Genomic DNA, 25,830 nt, shown 5'->3' on the forward strand with positions numbered 1-25,830 from the left:
AATGTTCAGTAATTAAGCACAGAAAATGCAATTTCAAAAAAGTACAATTGCAAATAGTGTAGTTGCTATTTGTTTACAATAGGGAACAACATCATTGACTGTAGAAACAGGTGATTGTGACATCACAACTTTGACATCTGATTGGGTGGGTTTTGGGCAGTTTTCAAGAAGTGGGCAGGATTTTTGTAAATGTAGTTGGCAGCCCTGGTCCACATAGAGAATCTGTGAAGTTGAGTAATATAATATCTTTGATGTAAGAGTATCGCTATAAACCAGCTTAAATGTGGAGAGGTATATCACAACAGTAACGGTCTTGTACTGGTGTTGAAAAGTGAGTTAGGACAAAAAGTGGTATTATATGGGTATCTTCTAAACCGAAACAAATTTTACCAGTATCTTACCGTTAAGTGTGAACATGGCTTTAGATCACAGGATGCTAGGCTGCTGGTTATTCCTAGAATGAATAAAAATAAGGGCTTTTTCTTGTAAAGCTCCTAAATTATGGAATGCTCTGCCTTCTGTCAGGAATGCTGGGACTCTTACTCTTTTTAAATCAAGATTGAAAACATATTTTTATCTTAGTTTTTTTATTTTTTATTTTACAATCAAAACTACATTTTCTTTTTTAGCCTTTTGTTTCCTAAATGTATTAATGTTTTTAATTGTTTTACAAACTGACTTTTGATCTTATCAAATTTTACAATTAAGCTTTTAAAATTCCAATTGTATAAAACTGTTGTTTTAGACTATTTTAATTGTTTTATTTTTTTTTATAAACTAGCTTTGTGTCTTAGGTTTTCAAATGTTACAATTAAAACCACATTTTTTGTCTCTGTTTCAATATCTGTTTTATTAAATTTTGTGTTAGACTGTTTTTAAATAAATTGTTTAATTGTTCTTTTTTTGTGTGAAGCACTTTGGGATCCTTGTGATGAAAGGTATGGCAAACCAAATGACCATTTGAGATATCTCACATTCATTTATAGATATCTCTACATATTTGAACATATTTCTAAATAATTTCCAGATATCTCTAAATATTTAAATATATCTTCAACTATTTCAGACATCTTGAAATGTTTGAGATATCTCTATATCATTTAAAGATATCTCAAAATAATGTCAAGTTAATTTAAAGATATCTCTAAATCACTTGAAGATATCTCAAAATAACTTCCTGTTCATTTAGAGATATCTCCAAATAACTTCCTGTTCATTTCGCGTTACCTCTAAATCATTTAGAGATATCTTGAAATGACTTCCTGTTCATTTCGAGATATCTCGAAATGAACAGGAAGTCATTTAGAGATATCTCTAAATGACAGTCTGACGTACCATGCTAGCAAAACATTATTTAAAGATATCTATAAATCCATTTGAGATATCTTTATTTTTAGATATCTCAAAATGAAATTATCATATCTTCAAAATTGTTTATTTACATATATCTCATATTCATTTAAAGATATCTGCAAGTGATGTACAGATGTCTCTAAATATGTCAAGATATATTAAAATGCAATTTGCAATATATCTAAATGATATTTGGGCTTGCCATAGAAATGTGAATTGTATTGTATTATTACCAAGTGAAATGTTTTTTTTTTTTTGCATTGCATTGCAATCACTTTAATGCAATAATGCTGGTATCAATTTCACATCATATGCTCTTTATTTGTTAAGTTACTGATGAAAAATCAGTAAAATGTTTTGATTCTGATGTATCAGGGCTGCCTAAAATGTAATTTAAAAGAAGGATAACAGTTCATTCTATCTATACATATTGCTTGAGGCATTTTTTTTAGAAATAGGTCACACGCTATGTCACAGTTCCTGGTGACAGCCAATAGGAATGTGTAATCCATAAATTCATCAACCCTCTTCAGCTCCCTGCCCTACATGTGCGACAACTCACTGCACGATGAGTGGCAGAAGCCATTATGTGTGGCTTATGTTTTAATATTGGCCATTTAGTTAAACGTGATACATGCTGCACACAAAAATTTGATCTTAATATTTTGAGCTTAGATTTCAATTTTAAGATTAGAAAAAAATGAATATATATATATATATATATACATATATATATATATATATATATATATATATATATATATATATGTTATTACTAACACTCATATTAGTATTATTTGATAATGTATTAATCACATCTATTTTGATGCTATACTATATACAGTATGATCATAAACTAAAATAATATAGAAAACAACGTACAGGTCAATGTCTAGGTATTTTTAAATCTGTATAAGTATTTTTTGAAAGGTTTATACTTCTTTGATTTGTATGACAGCTGAGGAAGTGAGCAATCGGAGATCTCTACATCAAAAGACATGCTGACCAGAAGCTAAAAAGTCTCATTAGTCACTTATCATATTTCCTAAAAGAGGGCCAGATAAATCCAAAGGAAGCACACTGTAATGTCATTAAAGCTATGATCTGACCTTATGAGATGACACTACTTTATTATTATTTTTTTTTTTTTTATAATACCTTGAGATTTATAATGAATTCCAGTGAAATATCTAGAAAAAACAGGTATTCAATTGGAATTTATATTATTATTATGTTTTTATCGATCATAGCTGACACTATTGTTCAAAAGCAATGAAGGGTCTCCTCGTCTTAAGATAGTTGGACTCGGATAACTATATCCTTCAAGACAGATCTTTAGTAGGTTGCTGTATAACTTTTTGTAAACATTATTGTATGTAATGCAATTACAGTTTGGTATCAAGGGTTACAAACTGCAGTTCAACCCTTTACCCATTCATTTCTACAAAATCAATCAAGATGTTTATCTGTTGATGAATTTGTTAACCCTTTCTGCCTCCCACTTTCCATGGATTGGCCAATACTAACCAATCTCGCCAGCGTCCACTTTTGCGGTGTTCAAGATCACAATATGGCAGGACACAATGCAGTTACATTTGAATTTGCATGTTGCCTTCCATTTTTTAGCATTTACCAAAATAGCATTGTCACTATTTACTCCCACCTTCATTTTGATGCTGAAACATGCGTGAGATTGGGTGCCTAACACATCTGATCATCACTATCTCCAGGTGCAATTGCATGTAATCAAGGACTATTATCCAAGAGGACTAATCAGTTTAGAAGAGCTGTCAATACAGAAAATAAGTCAAACATGGCTACGATAAGGGAAGGTCTATACCATGAGAGACAGACAACTGTAAATATCAATATTAACTTCTCTTAACTTTAAAATAATTATGAACCATTTATTATGAAATATCAGAATGCAATTTGCTGATTTTGCTTACCTGAGAAAGTACATGTAGAGTATTGTCAAGGAGAAGATGAGTATAACGATGTAGAGGAAGACTGTAATAATGACACCAGGAGTTCCAGAGTGCTGTGTTCTATAAAAGAGCCAGTAGAGCTTTGCAGCATCTGCTATGGGATTCTCGGCACTCCAAGCAAGGTGCTGAAAATATATGTAAAGAAGACGGCATAGTAAAGAAGACACGGCATGCAATCTGTCAGTGTATCTGCAACTCCTCATTAAAGAGCATTTCCCTTGATATAGCAAACTTGTTACTGCTTGTGTAGCATGCAATAAAAGAGGATTTAGAAACACAGAGAGACCTAAATTGATTAATCCAGGGTGCAGCTCTCCATTTAATGTTATTACTATATATATATATATATATATATATATATATATATATATATATATATATATATATATATATAATCTATATATACTGTATATATATATATATATATATATATATATATATATATATATATATATATATATATATATATATATATATATATTCAAACTGAAAAATGAAACTATTTTATTAAAAACCATATGCTAGTGTAACAGAGCCCAATTCCAATTTGATAAACAGTATTTTGTATTCCGAGTAAACATTGTTACTACACCAGTTTATTAGTAGCAAAGTACAAATGCATTTACAAAAAATCGTCAGTACATAAACATATTTTATGTTATTTTATCTGCCCTTGAGATTTTTTTATTTTATTTAGGATATCAGAATACTAATCATGCAGAACCTTTGCAATAGGAAAATGTGTTGTATGCCAAATATTGCAATAACTCAGGCTTTTATTTTTTATATAAATGCATTACTTTAATCAGCAGCGGTTAGCTAAATTAGATTGTTATGATTAGAGCTAATTTACAATTATCATTGCAAGTAAAATACATTTTAGACTGGCAGCATTCAACAGTTACAAGACTGTTAATTTAGATTTTAAGCTATAGCACATAAACACTTCAAACCTAAAGAATTGCTGTTAAATTAAAATGCAGTATGTTGGTATGTTGTCTCACTATAGCCACAGAGTTCTGTCAGAAAAAGACAAAACACATAAGCCAGCAAACATTGCCAAACAGCATGTACCTAACATTCATATTTTGCTTCAAGATATTTACATGTGACCGCTTTTATATGATAAAGTGAACTTCTATTTAAAGTGCACGTGTCCAAGTTATTTTAAGTGACTTACCCCCAGGAATGCATCCACTACAAACACTGCCAGAGGGTCCAGCAGTGTCCACAGTCCTATAGCCATGATAAACTTTGACAAGAAGGACGGGAATGAGCCAAATATTAGCTGACAGCCCCATCTGATCAGAACCATAAGTAGCATAACTACATTCAAGGTCAGGGGTCCCACCACTACCATAGCCAACTCCTCCCGGGTATGAAGCAGGGAATTCTGGTAACTCAGTTCCACAGTGTGAGGGTAAAAGTAAAACCTTGAATTAATGAGAAACACAAAAAAGCAGAGTTTACACCCTTGTGACAGACAGCAGTTACATTTGTTACTGATACACTTCCTTTTCAGTTACAGTGATCCTTTTAGGTGAGCAATCATATTAACAATTGTCTAATGATATGCTTTGAATACAGATGTGGTCATGCAGATTGCTAATAATATATGAAAATGCACTTACATTAAAGATAGGAGGATTATCTTAACTTATATTACTGGATGTTTTGGTCACTGCAAGTTACTGTATATATTTTTTTAATAAGAAGCACAAGAAGTAGAAAGCTAAAACCACTTCACCAGATAATCATTATATTATTACAGTGCAGAAGACATTTTCTGTACTGCAACCAGATAAATTGAAATGATTGCATTTTTGAATATGTGAGCGCTCTACTAGGTTCTCCTGATCAAATCTTTCCGAGCTGCTATAGCAAAATGAACCACTTTTAATAATGTCACTTTTCTTATTTATATATATATATATTTTTACTTTGGACTAAATCATCGAATTTATAATGAGTTGGGATAAAAATGTTCCTGTTACCATTTTTTAGGACTTTTCTCCTGAGCTCGATACACAGATGGATATCAAAGGAAGCAAACTCACTTGTTGACAGGAACTGAGATGGCCTGGAGGAAGAGCCATTGGCTGCAGTAATGCAGGTAAAGCCTCACAAACCAGATCAAAGCTAGGAGCAGCATAATGAACCAGAATTCCTGTGAACGCCACTGTGACAGGCCCAGCTCTGACAGGAACATACGAAGAACAAAATGTGTGCGCTCAGCATCTCTGCCACAAGCCTTCCCACTGCAAGAATGCTGAGGTCTGAAAACAATACAGTCATACAGTAAATGCAATCTCTCTTTCCACATTTGGCAATTCTGCTGTAAAGCAAAACAGGCATCTTTACTCTGTCACTGTACTGCACAGCACAGGACAGCACATTTTTAAAATCAAAGCACTAAGTGCAAAAGCCAGCACAAATCGGCAAAAATGTAATACATAAACATCTTGCTGTTAGTTTAGTGGTATTTTCTTGTTACTCTTTTTGTATTACTATTGTTCAGTTTGTATTACATATGCCATTGTGGCTTTCATACAGTATCTACTGTAAAATATAAAGATAAAGATATAAATCATCATTCATACCAGTACATCTAAATTGCCATTACTGTTCTGTGGCTTTGCTTGTTTTAATGTATTCTTATTTTAAAGTCCTCATTTTACCAAAAGCTGCTAGTAAATGTAGTACATGCAATCTTTATATATCTGAATGTATGTATTAATGCATGTGCAGTGTATTATGTATAGTATGAATGCATTTATTTGCATGCATGTAGTCAAATTCCATAGCCATTTTTGCTAATAAACTATTTTAAAAGATATATTCACATTGATCCAGTGACAGAAAAATTATCCAAAAATAATTATAATAATCAATCACTGATATTACTAATAAAAACAAATATATTATAATGTTTGGTACTTTGATATATATATATATATATATACTGTATATGCAATATGAAACATTCAAATCTGTGCAAGTTCAAAACCACGGTTGTCTGACTTAAACATACTGTGCAAGATATGAAGGCAAGATGCTGCAATGTCAAATGCCATTATCTGCAAATGCTAATACAACTTGACTTCAACCTTCCATATAATGAAGATATTGATGATGCATGAATATAAATATTTTTAGTTGTCTTTTTGTAAGGACTCTTCAAGGGAGAAGACCTAACAAGATGTGAAATCTGTTATCACCAGTGAAATTATTTCATATTTGCACCTTTAATTAGAAAAAAAAGATGGGGGTGGAGGGGGCGGGTGTCTTGCAGGCACAGTATATTTGACTTCAATAAGGGGACTTGTCCATTAGGCTTACGTGATTTAGCATCTCTGGAAGAATTCAAATCTAAATTTATTAAACCTAGAGGTAGATTAAATCTAAAGCTAAGGCGGATGTGAGTTCTGAGACGCTGCAAAAATTGTGCGGCTTTCCAGTTTACGGTTTCTCTTACGTAGCATAAAATCAAACATTTCCTGAAATGTAAGGTGACGCAACATGGGAAGTGAGATAATGCGAGGATGTTTTACCTTTTGAGAGGGAACTGCAGTTCCAGTTTCAGTGAATCAGAGCTTTTAATGAAACAAAAAAAGATACTGGATAGCGCACAAACACCCGCCTTAGGAGCACGGAAACAACAGAAGGGAAGAAAACATGTGCAGTTTATGTTGAATGTTTGTTTTCCTATAGTATGTTAAGGTTTGTGTGTTAAAAGAACACAAAAAATAGAATGATTTGTTTTTGCTGCACTTCAAACAATGGCTGAAGATAAAAAATCTAGCTAACAATTGGAACATTCAAATATTGTAAATAAATAAAAATATATGTTTACAGGAAATATTTTTCATACAAAGGCTACAAACTGTAAAATATGTTGCTCCCAGTCACTCAACAACAGAGCAGTTGTAAAACTTATAACACAACTTGTAGCATCCAATAGTGTACATTAAAACCTGTCTAACCCGGCAGAAAAGTATGCCAGATAATATGGTGTGCTGTTTTTGAGGTAGCCACTGTAAAACCTAATACTGTAACTAAAAAGGTATAAATGACAAACTATTTCAACACTTTAAAAAAAATCCATTACAGTACATGCATTAGGAGTACTGTCCCGGTATACTCTCTCTCTCTCTCTCTCTCTCTCTCTCTCTCTCTCTCTCTCTCTCTCTCTCTATATATATATATATATATATATATTTTACTCTCCATTATGTAAACAAGTATTTAACTGCAGATGTACTTTACCCACAGGAAATGTGCTATTTACGCAATATACTTGATTATAAACTTAGAAAAGAAAAATCACGTGACTTGATGCCAGACTGCACAGTCAGGTTTACATTGGCTTTACAGAGAAGACAAACAAATCATGCCGGATTCCACACTAGACAAGTTCCAGATTGCAGAGGGTATCACACCTTTAATTTTAACAGTGATTTAGTTGGGACCCCAAAATTATGCTGATACAGAATGCCAGTATGTAGAGAGGCAGGACTAGACCAGTTATACTGTGTATTTAATTACAAATTGTATTTTCTTAAAAAAATGTTTATGTTGTTTACACTTGTATAGTAGGGGTGTGCTGATACTCATATTTCCCCAGCATTTAACTTTAAGAAGTATTTGTAGACAGGTATTAATCCATTCATTAATGTGTTGATTTAAAAACAAGAAAAACTGACCTTCCATCACCTTTATTATTGAGCACTAATCAAGGGCAATTAACTCTCCATTGAGTGTTTTTAAAGCCGACTGGAAGCAAATTTTTCTTCTTGTCCTGGGTGCTGACATCTTTACTGCTGTACTGAGAACGCAAATTGACAATTAAAATATATTGCAAAACTAGCAAATGCAACTCATTTATGACATATACGTGATCTTTCCTTTAAACCATACCTAAGAGCTATCACTGGCTTGGTTTACATGCATGTGAAAATCGACTCTACACGCATGACTGAATACATCGTGAAACAGCAAAAGAACGTCCTTTTGGCAGTGCAGCGTTAAGGGCAGGGTCAGTTGCTTTCTCACGATAAAAATAGCTGTAAAAACCCATGTAAACCGGAGCAGGAATCGTGCTTGTGGCTCACGAGGTTTCAGCAGTCGTGACAACACAAGAATTAATTTCTCTTGTTACATGTTTTTATCTTCATGGAAAGCATGAAGCTCTCCTCACGATATTCAGAGTCGTTCTTTTCTTACTTAGTAAGCAGACACGGACATTTAAATATCCCCTCCCCTAAATGACTATGAATTGAGTAATCTGCATTGGTATGGCTGACTTTTTTCCTAAATCAGAACTGCATAGCAATGCATTTCCTGAAAAGTATGGCAAACACGTCGTGAGGAAAACTCTTGACTTATGCATGTAAACGCTGCCACTGTGGACACTGGGATACACATTTCTTTGTCGAGTTTAATCAGAGATTACGTCTTGCCCAGGACTACTATCGCACAATTCACTGCAGAGATGATGCATTTCTACAATAAAAAGATGTAATGTTAAAACTATAAAAGAAAGACAAATAATTGCTTATAGTAGTTTGACTATGACAGGTTATATGTGAAATAACACTGTCAGATTGTTATCAATTGACCGCACTGTTTTGTGTTGAGTAATGAACACATTTTTATTTTATTTAATAATTACCTAACAAATTCTAATATCTGAAATGTTTAATCCCTTAAGGACCGGGATCGTGTTAACATGAACATACTGAAGTGTGCTTCTAGGACCGCAATCGTGTAAACACGATAAAAAATGCACTTTGTTTTGATGACTTACTGGGCCACCGTACTTTGCAGTACAGGCTTGAAACACATATCATTGGACAGGGGAGGGACTAACGTTCACTTCCTGATATATATATATATATATATATATATATATATATATATATATATATATATATATATATATATATATATTTTCGTGTGACATCACTGAGAGGGGCATTTAGTGTCTAAATGGTGGAGACAGTTTACAGCAGCCCGCAGAGACAAAAGCAGAAACAAAACATCACATGAACTTGTTTAGAGCGAATAAAAAAGGGGAAACACTGTAAATCTGATGTATCTGACTTATAATCATATTAGAACATTTATTCTGTCTCATGCGTTTTAACACTAGAACCGCCACTGCGGTCATTTGGATGGTTTGAGGTTCCCTTTCAGTTCAAAGACGACCACCAACCAATAATTTTGGGATATGCCTGCCACAGGTCAGGTATTCACTAAGCATTTTATATCAAAGCTGCCGATAGGCCCCTCAAATCCTCTTTTGCCTCTCACAACCAGGTAAGTAAGGTGGGTGTATACTAACCTCTTCCAGTTGTTAGATTGTCTCCCTTCTCTTCGAGTTTGCAATTGGTTTGCTGGAAGTTGGCCTGGTATTACCTTAACTTATTGTTGAGTAGACTCCATGGTTATTCGAAACACTCACCCAAAAAAGCGGTGTGTAGGTTCTTGCTCTTTCTTTCTGTCTTTTTTTCTCCATGTCTGTAGGCTGTGCCACCCCGCTGCAAGCTACGCGCTGCATCGGTTGTGTACTGCACGCGTTCCAGACGGCATCTGAGGATTGCTCCACCCCGCTGTAAGCTTCGCGCTGCACTGTTTGTGTGACTGCACGCAGACCAGTCTGCAACTGTCTGTAAGCTACGCTCCACACCGTTGCAAGTTACGTGCTGTTCCTGGTTGTGTGACTGCAAACAGCCCAGACTAGACACACAGCTCAGTACCCTTGGTGCTTGAAGCCCTCGGTGCTTAGTGCTCAGTGCTTCGGCGCCCCAGTGCCTCGGCCTCGGTACCCTTGGTGCCTCAGAGCCTCGGCGCCTCTGTGATCTACAGCCTCGACACCTCGGTGATTCAGCGGTCAAGAGTGCCCCTGCATCGGTGGCCTAGATGCCTCAGGGCCTTGGTGCTTCGGTGCCACGGTGACCTACAGCCTCGACTCCTTGGTGCTTCAACGCCCTTGGCGAACAAGAGCTGCCCTGCATCGGTGGCCTCAGTACATTTGGTGCCCTCAGGGCCTTGGTGCCTCAGTGCTTTGGCACCTCGGTGACCTACAGCCTTGACGCCTCTGTGCTTCGGCGGTCAAGAACTCCCCTGCATCAGTGGCCTTGGTGCCCCATTGTCTCGGTGCTTCAGTGTCTCGGTGACCCAAGGCTTTGACACCTTTGGCACTTTAGGCTCCGTGCCTGTGCCCCAGAGCCGCAGTACTCGATACCCTCGATACCATCAGTGCTCTTTGTGTCCCTGGTGCCTTTGAGACTCGACACCTCAGTGCTTCAGCTCCGTAGATGCTCCAGAGCATCTCAGGAAGGCTTACGCAGCCGAGGCGCAGGTGCTTGAAGCCAACACAGGAAGTCTCTTGACAGCTTACCTGGATGGCATGCTGCGATCTGTAGCCCTTCCCAAACCGCTAGCATCAGAGCTACGCCTGGTCTTGGTACACTACTACAAATTTCCGGCCCCCAGGGTTACACCGCATAGGCTTTCGGCTGTTGATCTGGGCACAGAGGTACTTTTTATCCCTCCGGGCTGTTTTTTTTTTTTTTTAAATTTAGTCGTCGCCAATTATTTTTACCCCGGTTTTCACCCCAATTTAGCATGCCCAATTATTATCTGTATCCCCGGCTCACCGCTCGCAACCCCCCCGCCGACTTGGGAAACGGAGGCTGGAACACGCGTCCTCCAAAACGTGCTCCTTCCAAGCCGTCATTTTTCGCACTGCAGATCCACAGCAATGCCACCAGACCTATAGTGCCGGAGGACAACACAGATCTGGCGGCTCCGCTGCAGAGCCACAGGCGCCCTATCGGCCACAGGGGTTGCTGATGCGCGGTGAGCTGTGGATTCCCCTGCCGACCTAAGCCCTCCCTACCCGGGCAGCGCTCAGCCAATTGTGCGCCACGCCCTAGGAACTCTCGGTCACGGTCAGCTGTGACATAGCTTGGATTCGAACCTGCGATCTCCAGGCTATAGGGCACATCCTGCGAGGAGCGCCTTTACTGGATGCGCCACTCGGGAGCCCCCCTCCGGGCTGTTTATCTCCCAGGAGTGGTGAACTGGGTGTCGAATCTCCTCTCGAGGGAGGTCCTCATCCATCAGAATGGGACTCCACCCTCAGGTGGTAGAACACATCTGGGAATGATTCGGGAAAGCCCAGGTCGATCTCTTTGCCACGGCAGAAATGACCCATTGCCCGCTGTGGTTTTCCCTCCGCCGCTGCGTAGGTCCACTAAGCGTCAATGCCCTAGCCAACGAGTGGCTAAGGTGCTTTTGTACGCATTCCTGCCAGTACCGCTACTCCCCGCCTTCCTCGAGAAGGTCCGGAGAGACAAGACGACAGTTTTCCTGGTGACCCCCAGGTGGCCCTGGAGAATCTGGTTTTTGAATCTTTGCCAGCTGCTGCAGGGCCAGCCCTGGGAGATCCCATCATATATTATTAATATTATTTATTTTATTAGCAGTTGTCACAAAATATACACACTGAATCACAATACAGTGTGATATAGCTACGCTACTTACAGGTGTAAAAAAATTAAAAAATTGCATATTCTAAGCTCTCTGCACAAATCAGTGACCATTGGGACTGATGCTAAACGAAAGCCAAAGACTTGCATTTTACAAAGCAATGAAGTATGGTGTGGATATACTGGATTAAATGGCACGGCTGTATTCTGTCAAAGGTGGCCTGTGTCTGTTTTTTATAATGTTTTGGACCTGGCAGCCATCAGCGCTTTGGTTTTGTACAAGGAGTGCACCGGCAACACAATCACTCGGAGGGACATCATTTTGCAGCTAGCCCTGGAGCTACAGCAGAAACATTTTGATAAGAGACACGAAAGCCGGCTGGTAAATGCCCCTCAACCTTCAGCCAGCGCTGCGCCACTGGCACATGGAATAAAAGACAATGCCAGGTTGCTAAATGCAATAAAAACAGAACTTTTGATGTCTGCACCAGTGGTGAAAAGGCAAGTCTGTGGCAAATGCACTAGTACAGTTGAAAAGCGTGTTTTCTGCGTAAATCGTACTTAGAAAGCTGTAATAGAAAGCTGCACAGACAGACAGCCTTTGAACTCTGTTTCACTCAAAGCGCTTTCACGTTGCATAAGGTATGTTACATTTTTGTTTTATGCTATTTTTATAACTAGTTTTTTATGTTTTATAATTCTATATGTGCATACAGCTTTCTACACTTGTTTACACAGAAGTTTATTGCATAAAGTTTATTTTATTACAGTTTTTCATGTTTATGTATATGTGCTTCTTTTTGAAAAAAATAAGAAAAAAGTTTAATTTTCAAACTAAATACAATGATTCTGCTCTGAAAATGTTATGCATAAAAATATTAAGTTGTATCCGATTGTTTGTTTTTCATTTTGATATTGAAATGTTTTAAAATGGAGCCACACGTTTTGCGGGTGCGGCGGTTGTATGTATAATATGATATGTTGTAACAATTGTAAGTCGCCCTGGATAAGGGCGTCTGCTAAGAAATAAATAATAATAATAATAATAATATTATCATCACTAACCTCTATTTCTTTGCTTTGGTGGTACAGTTGCGGGGAGCCGGGGGTCCTCTTTTGGGGGCAAGTGAAGCTCACCTCCCAACCTTAGAGGCCCAGCCAGCGGAGCCAGAGGGGCCTCCTGGCCAAATCTATCCTAACTCTCTCATGGTTTCCCATTCTCTACCCTCTTGGTTCCCCTTGGGGGAAGTAATGGTTGCTTCCCAAACTTGGAGGCTGATCGGTTCGCTCTCCCCTCTGCAAGGACGGCTCTCCGCGAGCCAAGGGTAAACCCTGTACTCTTTCCTAAATCACAAAGAACTTCTCTCCTATTCTCAATTCCTGGTGTTCTTCTTCCACATAGCCTTTGCTCCTGTCTCGTGAATTTATGATAGAATAATATAAAAAATCTATGCTCATTTTTTAATGAAACAGAAAGTAACCAATGCACAAAAAGAACAATAAATTGCTTGGTATATACAATATATAGATTATAAATGGTATAACTGTACTTGCTGGTTCTTTTGAAAGATAGCAATCGATAGAACACATTGCAGTGCATTATTTTGTGTGTCAAGAAGCAATAACTTTCCAAAACCAGGAGTCCTCAAATAACTTGTAATAAGATTAAAGCAGATGGATTATAGCTGGAAATATAGAACTGTTTTGATAAATTTTTACAATACCTTTTAATCCCATTAAATAAAACATTATAGTGTGTATACATTTCACTTTGCATTTTTAGAATTGTTGCCTATTGCAGACAGTGACTGGACTGAGCACCTCAGAGGCTCACTGAATCATTAGCAGATTCAATATATTCAGTGATTCCCATTCTATTCTTATTCCTTCTTGTTTCATTATAGCATTACAGTCAGAGAGTGTAAATTCTTACAAAATAACATTTTAATGCACTTCTAGTACGACAAACCAAAACCTGAACTGAATGAATTTCATGTCACAAACACAAAATCACCCGAACCTGAATTGTGGCACTTTGACACAGCCCTGATCAATAAGGTGTGACCTGTTATATGTTTTTGAGATGTTTAATTTACTCATTTATTGTATTTCTTCTCTGTTAGCCTCTTGGGTCTAGATTCCAATCACATTTCTTTGTGATTCATTACCGGATGTTGTGATTCATAATTTACTGTAGTCTTGTTTTAGAAACACAAACAAACAGGTTACCAAACTGAATGTTCTTTTAAAAATTAGACTTTTTTTCATCTCAGCACCTAGATATTTTCTTGGTATTAAGTATTCACTCTATGTATCTTGTATCTAATACCTCCTTCTTATTTTATTTTTTTTCAAACATCAACCAAATACCTTAAACACTAACAGGATTAACAATCTAGGACCAGTACAGACTAAAGCCCTTACACATAAACCCAATAAATATTCAGAATTTAGCAACAATTGTAAATTGCTATTTTCCTGTAATCTCCAGTTCAACTGAGAGACTGCAAACTTAATAATAATGCTTCTTTCTATTGTATGACAGCATCAAAGGAAGTTGGTTTCAAGTCACTCCAAAAGAGGATTTCTCACCTGTCATTGCAGACTAAAATCTTCCTAAATTTAGCTGGCAATTGAAACTTTGAAATCTCTGCTTAATTCCATCGTTTTAATTGAGTTGTTAAATATATTTTGGTAGGGTACTACATTTGGCTCTTTTGTGCTAATTGTGTCTGTACATGTTTGTAACTATTTTTCTAACCCGACTCTAAATGATTTCTTATATTAACAGAACAGCAGCATATTTGATGTTCTGTTATTTACTGAGAACTTATGTTATTTAGATTTGCTAATATTTATTAAATGCGGCATTCCATATTTCCCTTTGTAAACTTGAATTCTGTATTCATTCTCCTGAATATTTCCTAATGTTCAGCCAGTGTACATTTCAGATGTACACATCACTCTTGTAAATGATCTTCATGTTTGTTAGATCCTCATTGTTTTGTTTATCATGGAATATAATACTTCTACTTGATAAGCCAAAAATGTGCTTAAAATATACAGAGGAAATGTATATAACAGCAATGTGTTTAAATTAATGCCAGTTTAATTGTATTTACATTTACCATATAACACAGCAGCTGAGCTGTGGATGTTGTTTATGAATAAAGTTATAGCTTTGTTTGCGTTATCATGTGGGGCACAGGTACTTGTCATTTACTAAAGACATTAGCCTAAACATTTGTCTGCTTGATTTATAATATTTATTTATTTTATGTATTGTTTTACCACATGCAAAAGTCCCTCACAAGGAGAAAAAACAAGTCTACTCAGATAGAGCCTTGAGTCTTCATATTATTATTATTATTATTATTATTATTATTATTATTATTATTATTATTATTATTATTATTATTTATTTATTTATTTATTTATTTATTTATTTATTAGCAGACGCCCTTACCCAGGGCGACTTACAGTTGTATACAAAAAATACATATCAAGAATTACAGTACAATTAACAGCAATAATAAAAATCCACTCTGCGGGCTAAACCCAGAGAGTTGGAAACTGTGCAAAAACTGTACTCTAGTTTGTACAAGGTACCCAGGCTGTGCTATTTTAGTCATCTAGTCCAGCTGATAGTATAGCAATACTAGTCTCCCTGCCGAGTAGAATATTGAAAACACACAGGCACATGCAGTAGATACTTACACTGACAGTATCACACCACAGCACACACTCATACAAGCCTATTCCTTAGGAACTAAGTTTGGGGTCCTCTGTTACTATGGTAATTAGGGGAGGGGTGCAGAGAACACTGGTATATTTTGACCTTCGAAGGTGTGGAACACATTACCGAACAAAGTACCAATTTGTATAATTTACTGGTGACCGTCACCATAGCTACTAGTTTATATTTGATTGAAAATCATATTATCTTACAGGTAATCCATATAAATGGAATACAACATTCACATGTAGTTTAAAATTACGTTATATAGAACATTAGATAACAATTCAGCATCATCAGCCAATCAGCTTCCAGCTATAGCTGGCATTAATACACAGTAGAAGTCTGCTGGAACGTCAGCGCATCACCTGTGAATCAAATTTATAAACAATCTGCGCAAGTACTGGCTTTTTCTTTTTGACGTGCTGCATTTTTCAGCATAGTTCACATCTATTGGACAGTAAATACTACACAACAAACACAATTGGTCCAAATTAATTTTCTTATCCACCAAAACCAGCCAATCAGTACGAAAGCAAACAATCCTGTACCAAGTCAACCAATCACAGCCTTGCAGGTTGACTGGAGCACAGACACAGCATCTTTCAACAACAACAAACCGAGACACGTACAGTTCAGTAATATTGCTCCATTCGGATATCTGGCACTGTTCAGATAAACTATAAGCAGCCCGACAAGTGAAAAAGTTATTTGTTTTAAAAGTCTTTTTTTCTCTCTGTGTAATCGTTTATGAATCTTTTTGGCACTATTTTCCTCAAACTTTTCTCAGTGGAAGGGTACCTGACAAATCATTAGAAGTTCAATGTAAAGGGCTGGATGCGAATGAAGCGAGCGAGCAAATAAAAAAATAATTAAACCGAATGATTTAAATGGAGCAATGCACACCACAGCCGTAGCGAGCGGCATGAGCGAATTTAGAAATAAATTTGTTTTATTTCTATTCACGCCACAAGCTATTCGTGCTGCAGTGGACCAATCAGAAATAAGGTCAAAGGTAGTGGCTGTCAGACTGTCACTGTCTCGCTCACGCAGAGATTACCACAGGAATAAAAAAAATAATTTGGCTTGGGACGCATAATTCCAGTCGCGGTCAACTAACATCAGTATTAGTGCTAGCGTATACTTTATGTTTCATACTTATTCTACCATAACACCTCTAACGTCTTGTACATTAGGTATTCAGTACATATTTTACTGAATACATAATGGTATAGGTCGCCTGAGTGGGTGAATGTACCATCCCTCAAACAGTAAAAAAAAAAAGAACGCATGTCCAAGTAGCGCCATTGTCAAAGTCCAGTAATTGGGGGTACATTTATTCTGAATGGCCTGCCATTCATTCAGGGGTGATCTGTTCCTTTGTATGGTTAAATGCTGAACTGGAAGAGTACTGTTATTGTGAGTCTTTTGTTTGTTTTATCTTGTCTAAAATCTACTTGTTTGTTGTTATTAGACGGCTAACAACATCCGGAGCTGTCGCTACAGGCCAGCACTAAACCCGGACAACACTGCACCTTGTTCACGATTAAATTCACCACGAGCACTACAGCACTCACTTTGGTAGGGATGTGTTTGAAGGTTCGAAGGTTCGAAGGTTCGGAGGTTTGTTCGCTAGCCAGGAAGTTTCGTCAGACGCCATTGACGCACTGTGTTTTTTTTTTTTTCAGTATAATATGTGCTGAACATCTAGTGTACAAGACAGTGTAAGAGAAGTGCTATGGTAGAATATGTTTGAAACATACAAAATATACGATAATGCTAATAATTTTAATTTTGAAAACTGAGCACTGTCCGTCCCTCCCCCCTCCATCTCGTGTTATCCATAAGCAAACCTTAAATTTCTTCATTCGCCATCTCGACAGCAAAGCCGTTGTATAGTGTAAGCAGTACTGAAAGAAATGTTTCGAAACCCCTCTGCTGTTTGGGATTTTTTTTGTTAAATTCCCAGACGACCAAAAAAAAGTTGAATGCAAACTGTGCAAGCGACTCGTATCATGGAGGTATAACCAATCCCTTGGGTCACTTGACAAGTTTAAGTTCATATTATAATTAGTATTATTAATAATGTTTTTAGTAGTAGTAAAATGTGACTGATAACCTGCTTGGAACGGTGACTGTTAAATAAAGCTTTGTTTTGCCTCAGTCCGCTGCAGTTGTGCAATGCAAGCTTACTGTATGTATCGCAAACATCTTCAATTACGTGTAAATAAACAACGTGCATTTTTATTTTTATTTAAATTATAAAAAAATATGATTACTGTTCTATATAACATATTTTTAAACTACATGTGAATGTTTTATTCAATTTTTATGGATAACCCATAAAATAATAGGATTTTCAATCAAATATAAACAAGTAGCTATGGTGACGTTATCAGTAAATTATACAAATGAGTACCATCGAAGGTTCGAACCTTCCTTCGGTAATGTGTTCCGAACCATCGACGGTCAAAGTGTACCCTTTGTTGCAGCCCTACACTTTGGACTTGTGACCGTGTTTGTGTTTATTGTATGCGTTTAATACCGTGTCTATTGTTACGGGACGGAACCCTGTGGATTTAACTGAGCAATACACATCATTTTGTATTACCAGTTCTCATTATTATTTACTGTTGTCAAGTGACGTTGGATTATAAATAAAACCATCATTTCACCAGTAACTTTGTTGTTTCTCATTATCTTGAGCACTGCATCACCTCTACACCAGTGCACTGCAAACCACTTTGCCACAGTTGGATTATCAATCGTGCTGACTATCATTTGCATAGGTTGATTTTCTTTGTGCATTTTAGGATGTCCTCTTGCTAGGCCTGTTCTATATATATTATTATATATATTGTTCTATATATATATTGTGACGAACCCTCTCCTTGGCTGATGATTTGATATTTCAGGACCTTTATCACTGTCTTCTAGTGTAAAAGATGTGTTCCAGAAAACAGCAGTGACATTTATTTATACAACACAAAATAAAAAACAAAAGACTAACTCAAGGAGTACTAACTGAACTTTGACAAGTTTTAACTATAAACCAGCTAAGCCGTTTACCGGTAACCAAAAACACTTGCCATCAGTTCACCATACCTTGCTTTCCCAGACACAGGTCTATTCACTGGTCAGACAATTACCTACATCTTCGACCTGTTTCTGTCTGCTTAATCACAGACAGGTGTCCCTCATTATATTACAGCATACTTTATTCTGGCTCTAATTCCAGCCCCCAAGGTATTCTGGGGGATGTAGTCCTGCTACCCACAGACTATAGGACTACATTATATCATCCCCCTACTCTCACAATATACAATACAATATACCCTTTAGCAAAACATTGGATAGGTATACTTTTTTGCAGAGATACCGATTAAAATAAAGTTACAATTATTCTGCTAATAACCTTTTTACTTTATCATTGATCTCTCATTTATTGCCAAGTTTTGCTTCCTTAACATCTCATAACTTTATGCATTGAAATACAGAAATAATGATAATACAATTGATTGAATAATACTGCAAGCATTCTGACCAATCACATCACATAATAGCACCCAAAACAATGAAACAATGTAATGAAACAATAATGGCATGCTGATTTCACTGCCCAAATTGTCTTTTTAAAGCAAAGAAATGAAAATGTATTGCTTCTGAGAAGAATTAGTTCTGTCTCGGCTTCTAAAGAATCAGTACTAAAAACAATACAGATGGTTTAAGTGATATAAAGTGGGTTTTGCGTAATGATACTGACCCTTTTAATATTACGATTTTAACGAAAATAGAAAATGATAATATATAATTTATTAAAAAAAAAAAAAACTCAGGTTTTAATTTCTATTGAAAAACCACACTGTTTCCAAAGACATCATTTTAATGTGTTATGTGAAAAAAAAGAGGATCCTTCATATTTACCTTTATCCATACTTTGGGTAAAGTTTGTTTCGGGAGTAAATGCATACCCCCGAAGCCAAGAAGCAGTTTATGTTCAGGACAAAACCCATAACACAGAAATTTGAGTTTAACTGAATGTTTTATAGATGATTATGCGATGTATGGAAGAAACCATTTAGCATCAAACCTACTTGGTTTGAGGGTCCACCACCTGGCCGCCTAATGATAGATTGTACCTAGAGAAGATACTGGGGTTGAGATGGGGAAGGTGGAGGGATGCGAATGAATCAAATTCAAGACAGGGGTGAGTTACATGGGTATTTATGTATTTTTGGTAGGTTACAATAAGAAGTGTGGCTGTCCCTCCTCCTTTACTTTAGTTTATAAACGTCATTAAATAACACCACTTCCCCCTCCCCTTCCCCCACAAACAAACACACTCTCCTTTCACAGTAAACATATTAAAAAACAGTGTATCTTTAATGTTTCCTATTGGCATATATTGATTTATCATGTTAACTGTATGGAGGTACCTTGTTCAGTAATTAGCTGGGAATGTTTTCAGTTTTATAATCAGTACCCTTTTTAGTTTTTTGGCAGTTTGAGATAAACAGAGCCCTTTGTTTCATTGAGAAGGTATGTAATAAGTAGGTAGTTGGAGGTTGTAAAACAGCAGTTTCATGAAGCAAAATTACATCATGTTACTGGGGGTGCAAGTTTATCAGGAAATTATTTGCAGCTGAAGCATAAAAACTAATTACATGTATTGTAATAACAATTATATACTACATGGCCTAAGATCTTGCCTATTTAAACAATTGGGTTATACCCTTATAAGCAAGGGGGATTAAAAGGGATCTGTTGCAACCTTCTAAAATGCAGTTTACCACGGTAATGACATACAGTAAAACATGTTGTGGAAAGCATGAGAACGTACTATCTTACGGAATTCAAAATTGCCATTAATAGCCAGACTTCATAAAACCTTAAATTATAAGATTGTAAGAATATATTTTTAAATCTGCTTACTACAATACACAAATTAAGTAAATAATGTTTTACATGCAAGTCATTTTAGTATTTAAAAGACTTTTAATGGATATTAATTATGAACTCCCTTACAAATTGCTTTTTTAAAAATCAAAATATATTCATGTTTTACTACTTTTTTTTGCTGTTGACATTTTTCCGACAGTAGTTTCCAAAGGTCTCTATACTGTGGGTGAAATTTGTTTGGGGGATCTACAAAATAGCTATTATAATATCTATATCTATGTCTATATCTATTTCTGTCTATCTATCTATCTATCTCTCTCTCTATATATATATATATATATATATATATATATATATATATATATATATATATATATAATGTGTTCCACAAAACTTGATTCACAGGATAAAAATCAGTACGAAAATTCAGTGTGTAAATAGAGGGGATGCAAAAATTCTCAGCTGTGTCACCTTGGCAACCAGGACGCTCTGTCTGAAACAGACGCCGATGACGTAAGCGTGCATGCTGCGCTTTTAACACTGTTGCGTGCTATGGAGCAGTATCCGGATATAAAGCCGAACTGGGATTTTTAGAAAACGCTGACAAAGTTTGCCGTGCATACTTGCAAAAAAAGATGCGTATCGCAGAGTTCTTCCCTGGAAACAATTTGCAATAATGTAGCCTACCTGTTCTGTACATTTCTGCACTTGCATTTACTTTTATTACATTCATAGATTTTAATAAAACATTTTTATTAGTGTAATGAGTGGCTTAAAGATTTTGAACCACATACACACTTGTTTGTTTTGTTTACTGTACTGGTGATTGGGGGACATTTTGAATGTCAGGTTATTGTGTGGGAGTTTATATTTTATTTATTTATTTGTTTATTTAGCAGACGCCTTTATCCAAGGCGACTTACAGAGACTAGGGTGTGTGAACTATGCATCAGCTGCAGAGTCACTTACAATTACGTCTCACCCGAAAGATGGAGCACAAGGAGGTTAAGTGACTTGCTCAGGGTCACACAATGAGTCAGTGGCTGAGGTGGGATTTGAACCGGGGACCTCCTGGTTACAAGCCCTTTTCTTTAACCACTGGACCACACAGACTCCTATGCCTCTTATACCGTCTATCGCTTACTGTGGGCGAATCACGTAAATACAAATGTGCCCATTCTAAGTGGTGGCGACTGTAATATAAAATGGATATGAGATATAATTTGTAATCTCCAAAGCTGCCTTGTAGAAAGATGTATAGTAAATGAGTAATAAAAGGGATACATGTTATACTGCGTTGAATATTTCAAAGCTTGCTTCTTAAAACTGAAGACAGTCTAATCACACAAAATATACCCTTGTGTGGCTGACATGATAGCAAGACCTGTCAGAAGAGCACACCTGTGAGGGGATCAATACCACCTCAGGGCTCTATGGTGCCAAGCTGGAATACCAATAAACAGTACACTAATTCTTTCTCTGCAGAGTGGGGAAGAAACTCAAACTGTTTATGTCAAAAAACATTATTATGGTACTTTTATTTTATATGATTCCAATAGTAAAAGACGTATTCAAGAAACAAAACCCGGTGAGTCCCTCAATCATAAAATATGGCAGACAGCCTTCTAATCCATATGCCATAGGGCACTGGCTGTGAACCTCCTCGAAATTATTTCAAGTTGGATTTCAACTCTTAACCAAGCAGCCAAAAGATTGATTAAACAAGTCACAGCTAGTAGTTTTTCAACCACATTCTTGTCAGAGACAAGGAGAATGCCAAACCATTAAATCCACATCTAGAATTAGGTAATCTCCTTTCTTTCAAAATTATTAGTTATGCATGATTACCAAGCTCAGTGTTGTTTCCTTTATGGCAAGAAGACTTCAAAGGGATCAGTACTTTTTGCATCAACAGGCAAACAATGCAGAACAAATTGTATCAGGAGCCAGTTAAATGCTCTGGAAAAAAGCCTGCTCTATATGTTTGTGTAACGGGATTGATCCAGTCTGGCTACTTTAAAATACATTTCTTAACTCTACTGGCCAGACCTCAGGATTAAAGGTCAGACAGAGCATTTTTTGTTACTGTCGGAGAAAGATGTAAAACTGAAGCCGACAACAAGTAACAATGGCTGAACCAAAAGCCGGGGTTTTCAAAATCAGGTTTTGTTGCACTAATCCTACTTGAATTATCAAAGCAAGTGTTCAATACTTTAAATGTACCAGTTTTAGAAATGTTGGTTTACGAACACATTAACTTTATTAGTAATCTGCTATGATAATTGTACTAGTGAGAGCTAAATACAAGTCACAAGATAAGACTGTTTGTTCATGTAATAATTGTTATATACAGGTAAATCTCATTACATTCTTTATTATGCCCTGACATAGTCTTTACCTATATTAAGATACAGGTAATTACTGTATACAAATCATACATTAAAACTGGTCAATTGATTTCAATTTATCAATGCCATTCACTGAACAAAGTAATGGCTTTACAATGTAGTTGTACAAATATTAACTCTTGTGCATGAATACTTTTAAGGGAATAATATTAGGATCAATGTTATAGGGTAGGGTTGGGGGGGGGGGGGGTATGCAACACATAACTGTTTTAATATTGCAAAGAATGACTCCTCCTTCATTACAACTAAATCTGTCATATACCATAAAACAGGCCAATTATTTTGGAGTCTGGACATTCCATTCTCTACACTTTTAACCAGATATGCCTTGTGTATCTTTGCCTTTTGGACATGGCTTCATCAGCAACCTTCGGTCAAGTGGATTATAGGCAAAACGTGCATCTAACAATGTGAATTTGTTTGGGCAGTCATATTGTGTTTAGCATATAATTACCAGCCCCCTTCACCATTAGCTCCAAATGGTAACGAAGCAGGCGAATGCTAAATCCTCCTTTCCTTGAAATCTGTATGTACATCAACCCAGAGTATCTGAGGTGAAGCTCACATCTGTGTTTGAGTTGTTCTCAGAGCTGGGGGATCTGTTTCCCCCTTTTTCCACTGGTCTTTCCTGCCTCTCTTCTATGTACATATACACTACTTAAAAGTGCACAGGGGATTGGAGCTGACCACTGTTTCTTTTGTCCCAAATACTACAAAGTATTACACCAGACTTAATTTAGCTCTATCAGGTTTCAGCAAGACTTTATTTGTCATGTTTTCTTGCACTATATTCATTTTGTTGGCAGCTGTGCTGTCAGGTTTTTTGACCCTGCATCCCTACCTGCATGTTTTCTGGCAGATTTTTTAACCCCCACTTTATGTGTGCAAACTGCAGTTGATTACCTAAACTGTCACATTCGAAAGGGGAATTGCACTATAAAATATGTGGATTTTCATAATGTGAGACAGTATGCGTATAAGAATTAACATGTCCATTCAAATATTTATTTTTGTCTACTATGGAACTAAAACCTAGGCGTTGTTATCAATAATTTGAGTGTAGGGTATTGAAAATACCATTCTTGAAGATACCAGCTTGATATGAAATACCCCTTACCTAATGTACCACAGAGGCAGGCATATATATTCATCACTATATATATATATATATATATATATATATATATATATATATATATATATATATATATATATATATATGCTCTCATGTTAAATTACTCATATTTATTTTTCCATATAAATGGAAAACTCTGCCACTCCTAATTTTGTGAATGGTCTTGCATGTAGTTAGATCCAATTATACCATTCTAAACACAATGATGCCTTCTAACACACAGACCTTTCTTCAAAACAGGGGCTATACACATTTTATGGAATTAAATTCTTGCCTCTACAAATACAAACTGTTTTCTTGCATACTGTATCGTGCATATATTGGGATAACAATACCACTGTATGTACAAATCCTTTAAAATATTGCTACTTCTGATATAGAAACATTAGGTTACTTACCGTAACCCTGGTTCCCTGAAAGAGAAGATGACCACCAACCAATACTTTTGGGATATGCCTGCCTTAGGTAGGTATTCGCTGAGCATTTTATGTCAGAGCTGCCGATAGGCCCCTCCGTGGAGTGACATCCGCCTGCCAAAGGAACAAGTAGTCGCTCCGCGGAGCTCACTTCCTCTTTTGCATCGAACCCGCGAATGTGAGTGATGCGACCTTGCAAGGATTGGTAATCGTCTTCTCTTTCAGGAAAGCAGGGTTACGGTAAGTAACCTAACGTTCCCTTTCAATTCGAAGACAACCACCAACCAATACTTTTGGGAAAGTATACCAGAGCCGCTGCGAGACAGCGTGAGCGGACAGCATACGAGGGACGCCTCACTACTGCCAACACAGTGACCACAGCTGGTCTGCCCGGTTCTGGTTGCCAGAGGGTGCCTTGTGCCTGACTGAGGAGATCCTTGCGCAGCAGGAACTCCCAGGGCTGGCCTTGCGCAGCAGGATCTCCCAGGGCTGGCCCTGCAGCAGCTGGCAAAGGTTAGAAAACCAGATTCTCCTGGGCTGTCTGGGGGCCACCAGGAGAACTGTCGCTTTTTCTCTCCTGACCTTCTCGAGGAAGGCAGGGAGCAGCAGTATTGGCGGAAAAGCGTACAAAAGCGCTTTGGGCCATTCGTTGGCTAGTGCACTGCTCGGAGCTCCAGCATATTTATGTGCAGGGATGTCCAGCACATAAATAGGAGTCCACTGACTCCTTTGCCTGCCCAGACCGCATCCCAACCCAGGTTGGATGCATCTGTAATCACCATTTGATGGTTGTGCATCACTCCATCCTTACGCCTTACCCCTCCACAAGTGTAGGGCTTCCCAGCATAGGCATGACATGGACAGCCGATGGTGTCTATCGTGCTTGGGGTGTAGCTGAAAGGCACTGAGCCACGCTTGGATCAGGCGCATGTGGAGTAACCACAGTTGGATTGCTGATGAAGCTGCACCGATCAGACCCAAAACACATACAAAAGCAAAGCTGTGAGGGTAATTGAACAGTCACCATGGCAACGCGGGTGAACTGAATTTTTAAGAACACCGAGAGGGCGGGCCGAGACAATCCAGCAACTCAACTCAACAGCAGGGCACGGTAGAGCCGAGACCTGGTGGAGGACCACACGTCTTTTTCTTTTCTTTTTTTTAATTTTTTTTAGCTGCAATAGCAGAGGAAAAAGCACAGAACAGCCAGTGGTGTAAGGTTAGAAAAGCAGGCTACAATCGCAAAGCAATGTAGGCTGTTGAAAAGAAAACGATTAAACATAGCGGAGTTGTGCAGCATTTATAGCGGAGTTAACAGAAGCAGAGTTTCTGATTCCAGGGAAGTGGCAAGTCAGCTTCCAACAATAAATTGCAGAGGAACTCCAGACCGAGAGAGAGAG

The 25,830-nt window shown here is 37.2% G+C and overlaps 1 protein-coding gene across 1 annotated transcript in view; it reads right to left on the reverse strand.

Annotated features, from left to right (window-relative positions):
* LOC117394325 (uncharacterized) overlaps positions 1 to 25,830 on the reverse strand; it is a 178,398-nt gene that overhangs the window by 55,011 nt on the left and 97,557 nt on the right. The window contains exons 14-16 of the mRNA XM_059014740.1: positions 5,399 to 5,617; positions 4,522 to 4,774; positions 3,303 to 3,466 (exon numbers count right to left, since the gene is read on the reverse strand). Coding sequence (XP_058870723.1) covers positions 3,303 to 3,466; positions 4,522 to 4,774; positions 5,399 to 5,617 — 636 coding nt within the window. The remainder of the gene's footprint in view (positions 1 to 3,302; positions 3,467 to 4,521; positions 4,775 to 5,398; positions 5,618 to 25,830) is intronic.

Source organism: Acipenser ruthenus, chromosome 3, assembly GCF_902713425.1.
Source record: "Acipenser ruthenus chromosome 3, fAciRut3.2 maternal haplotype, whole genome shotgun sequence".
In the NCBI taxonomy this organism is placed as follows: Eukaryota; Metazoa; Chordata; class Actinopteri; order Acipenseriformes; family Acipenseridae; genus Acipenser; species Acipenser ruthenus.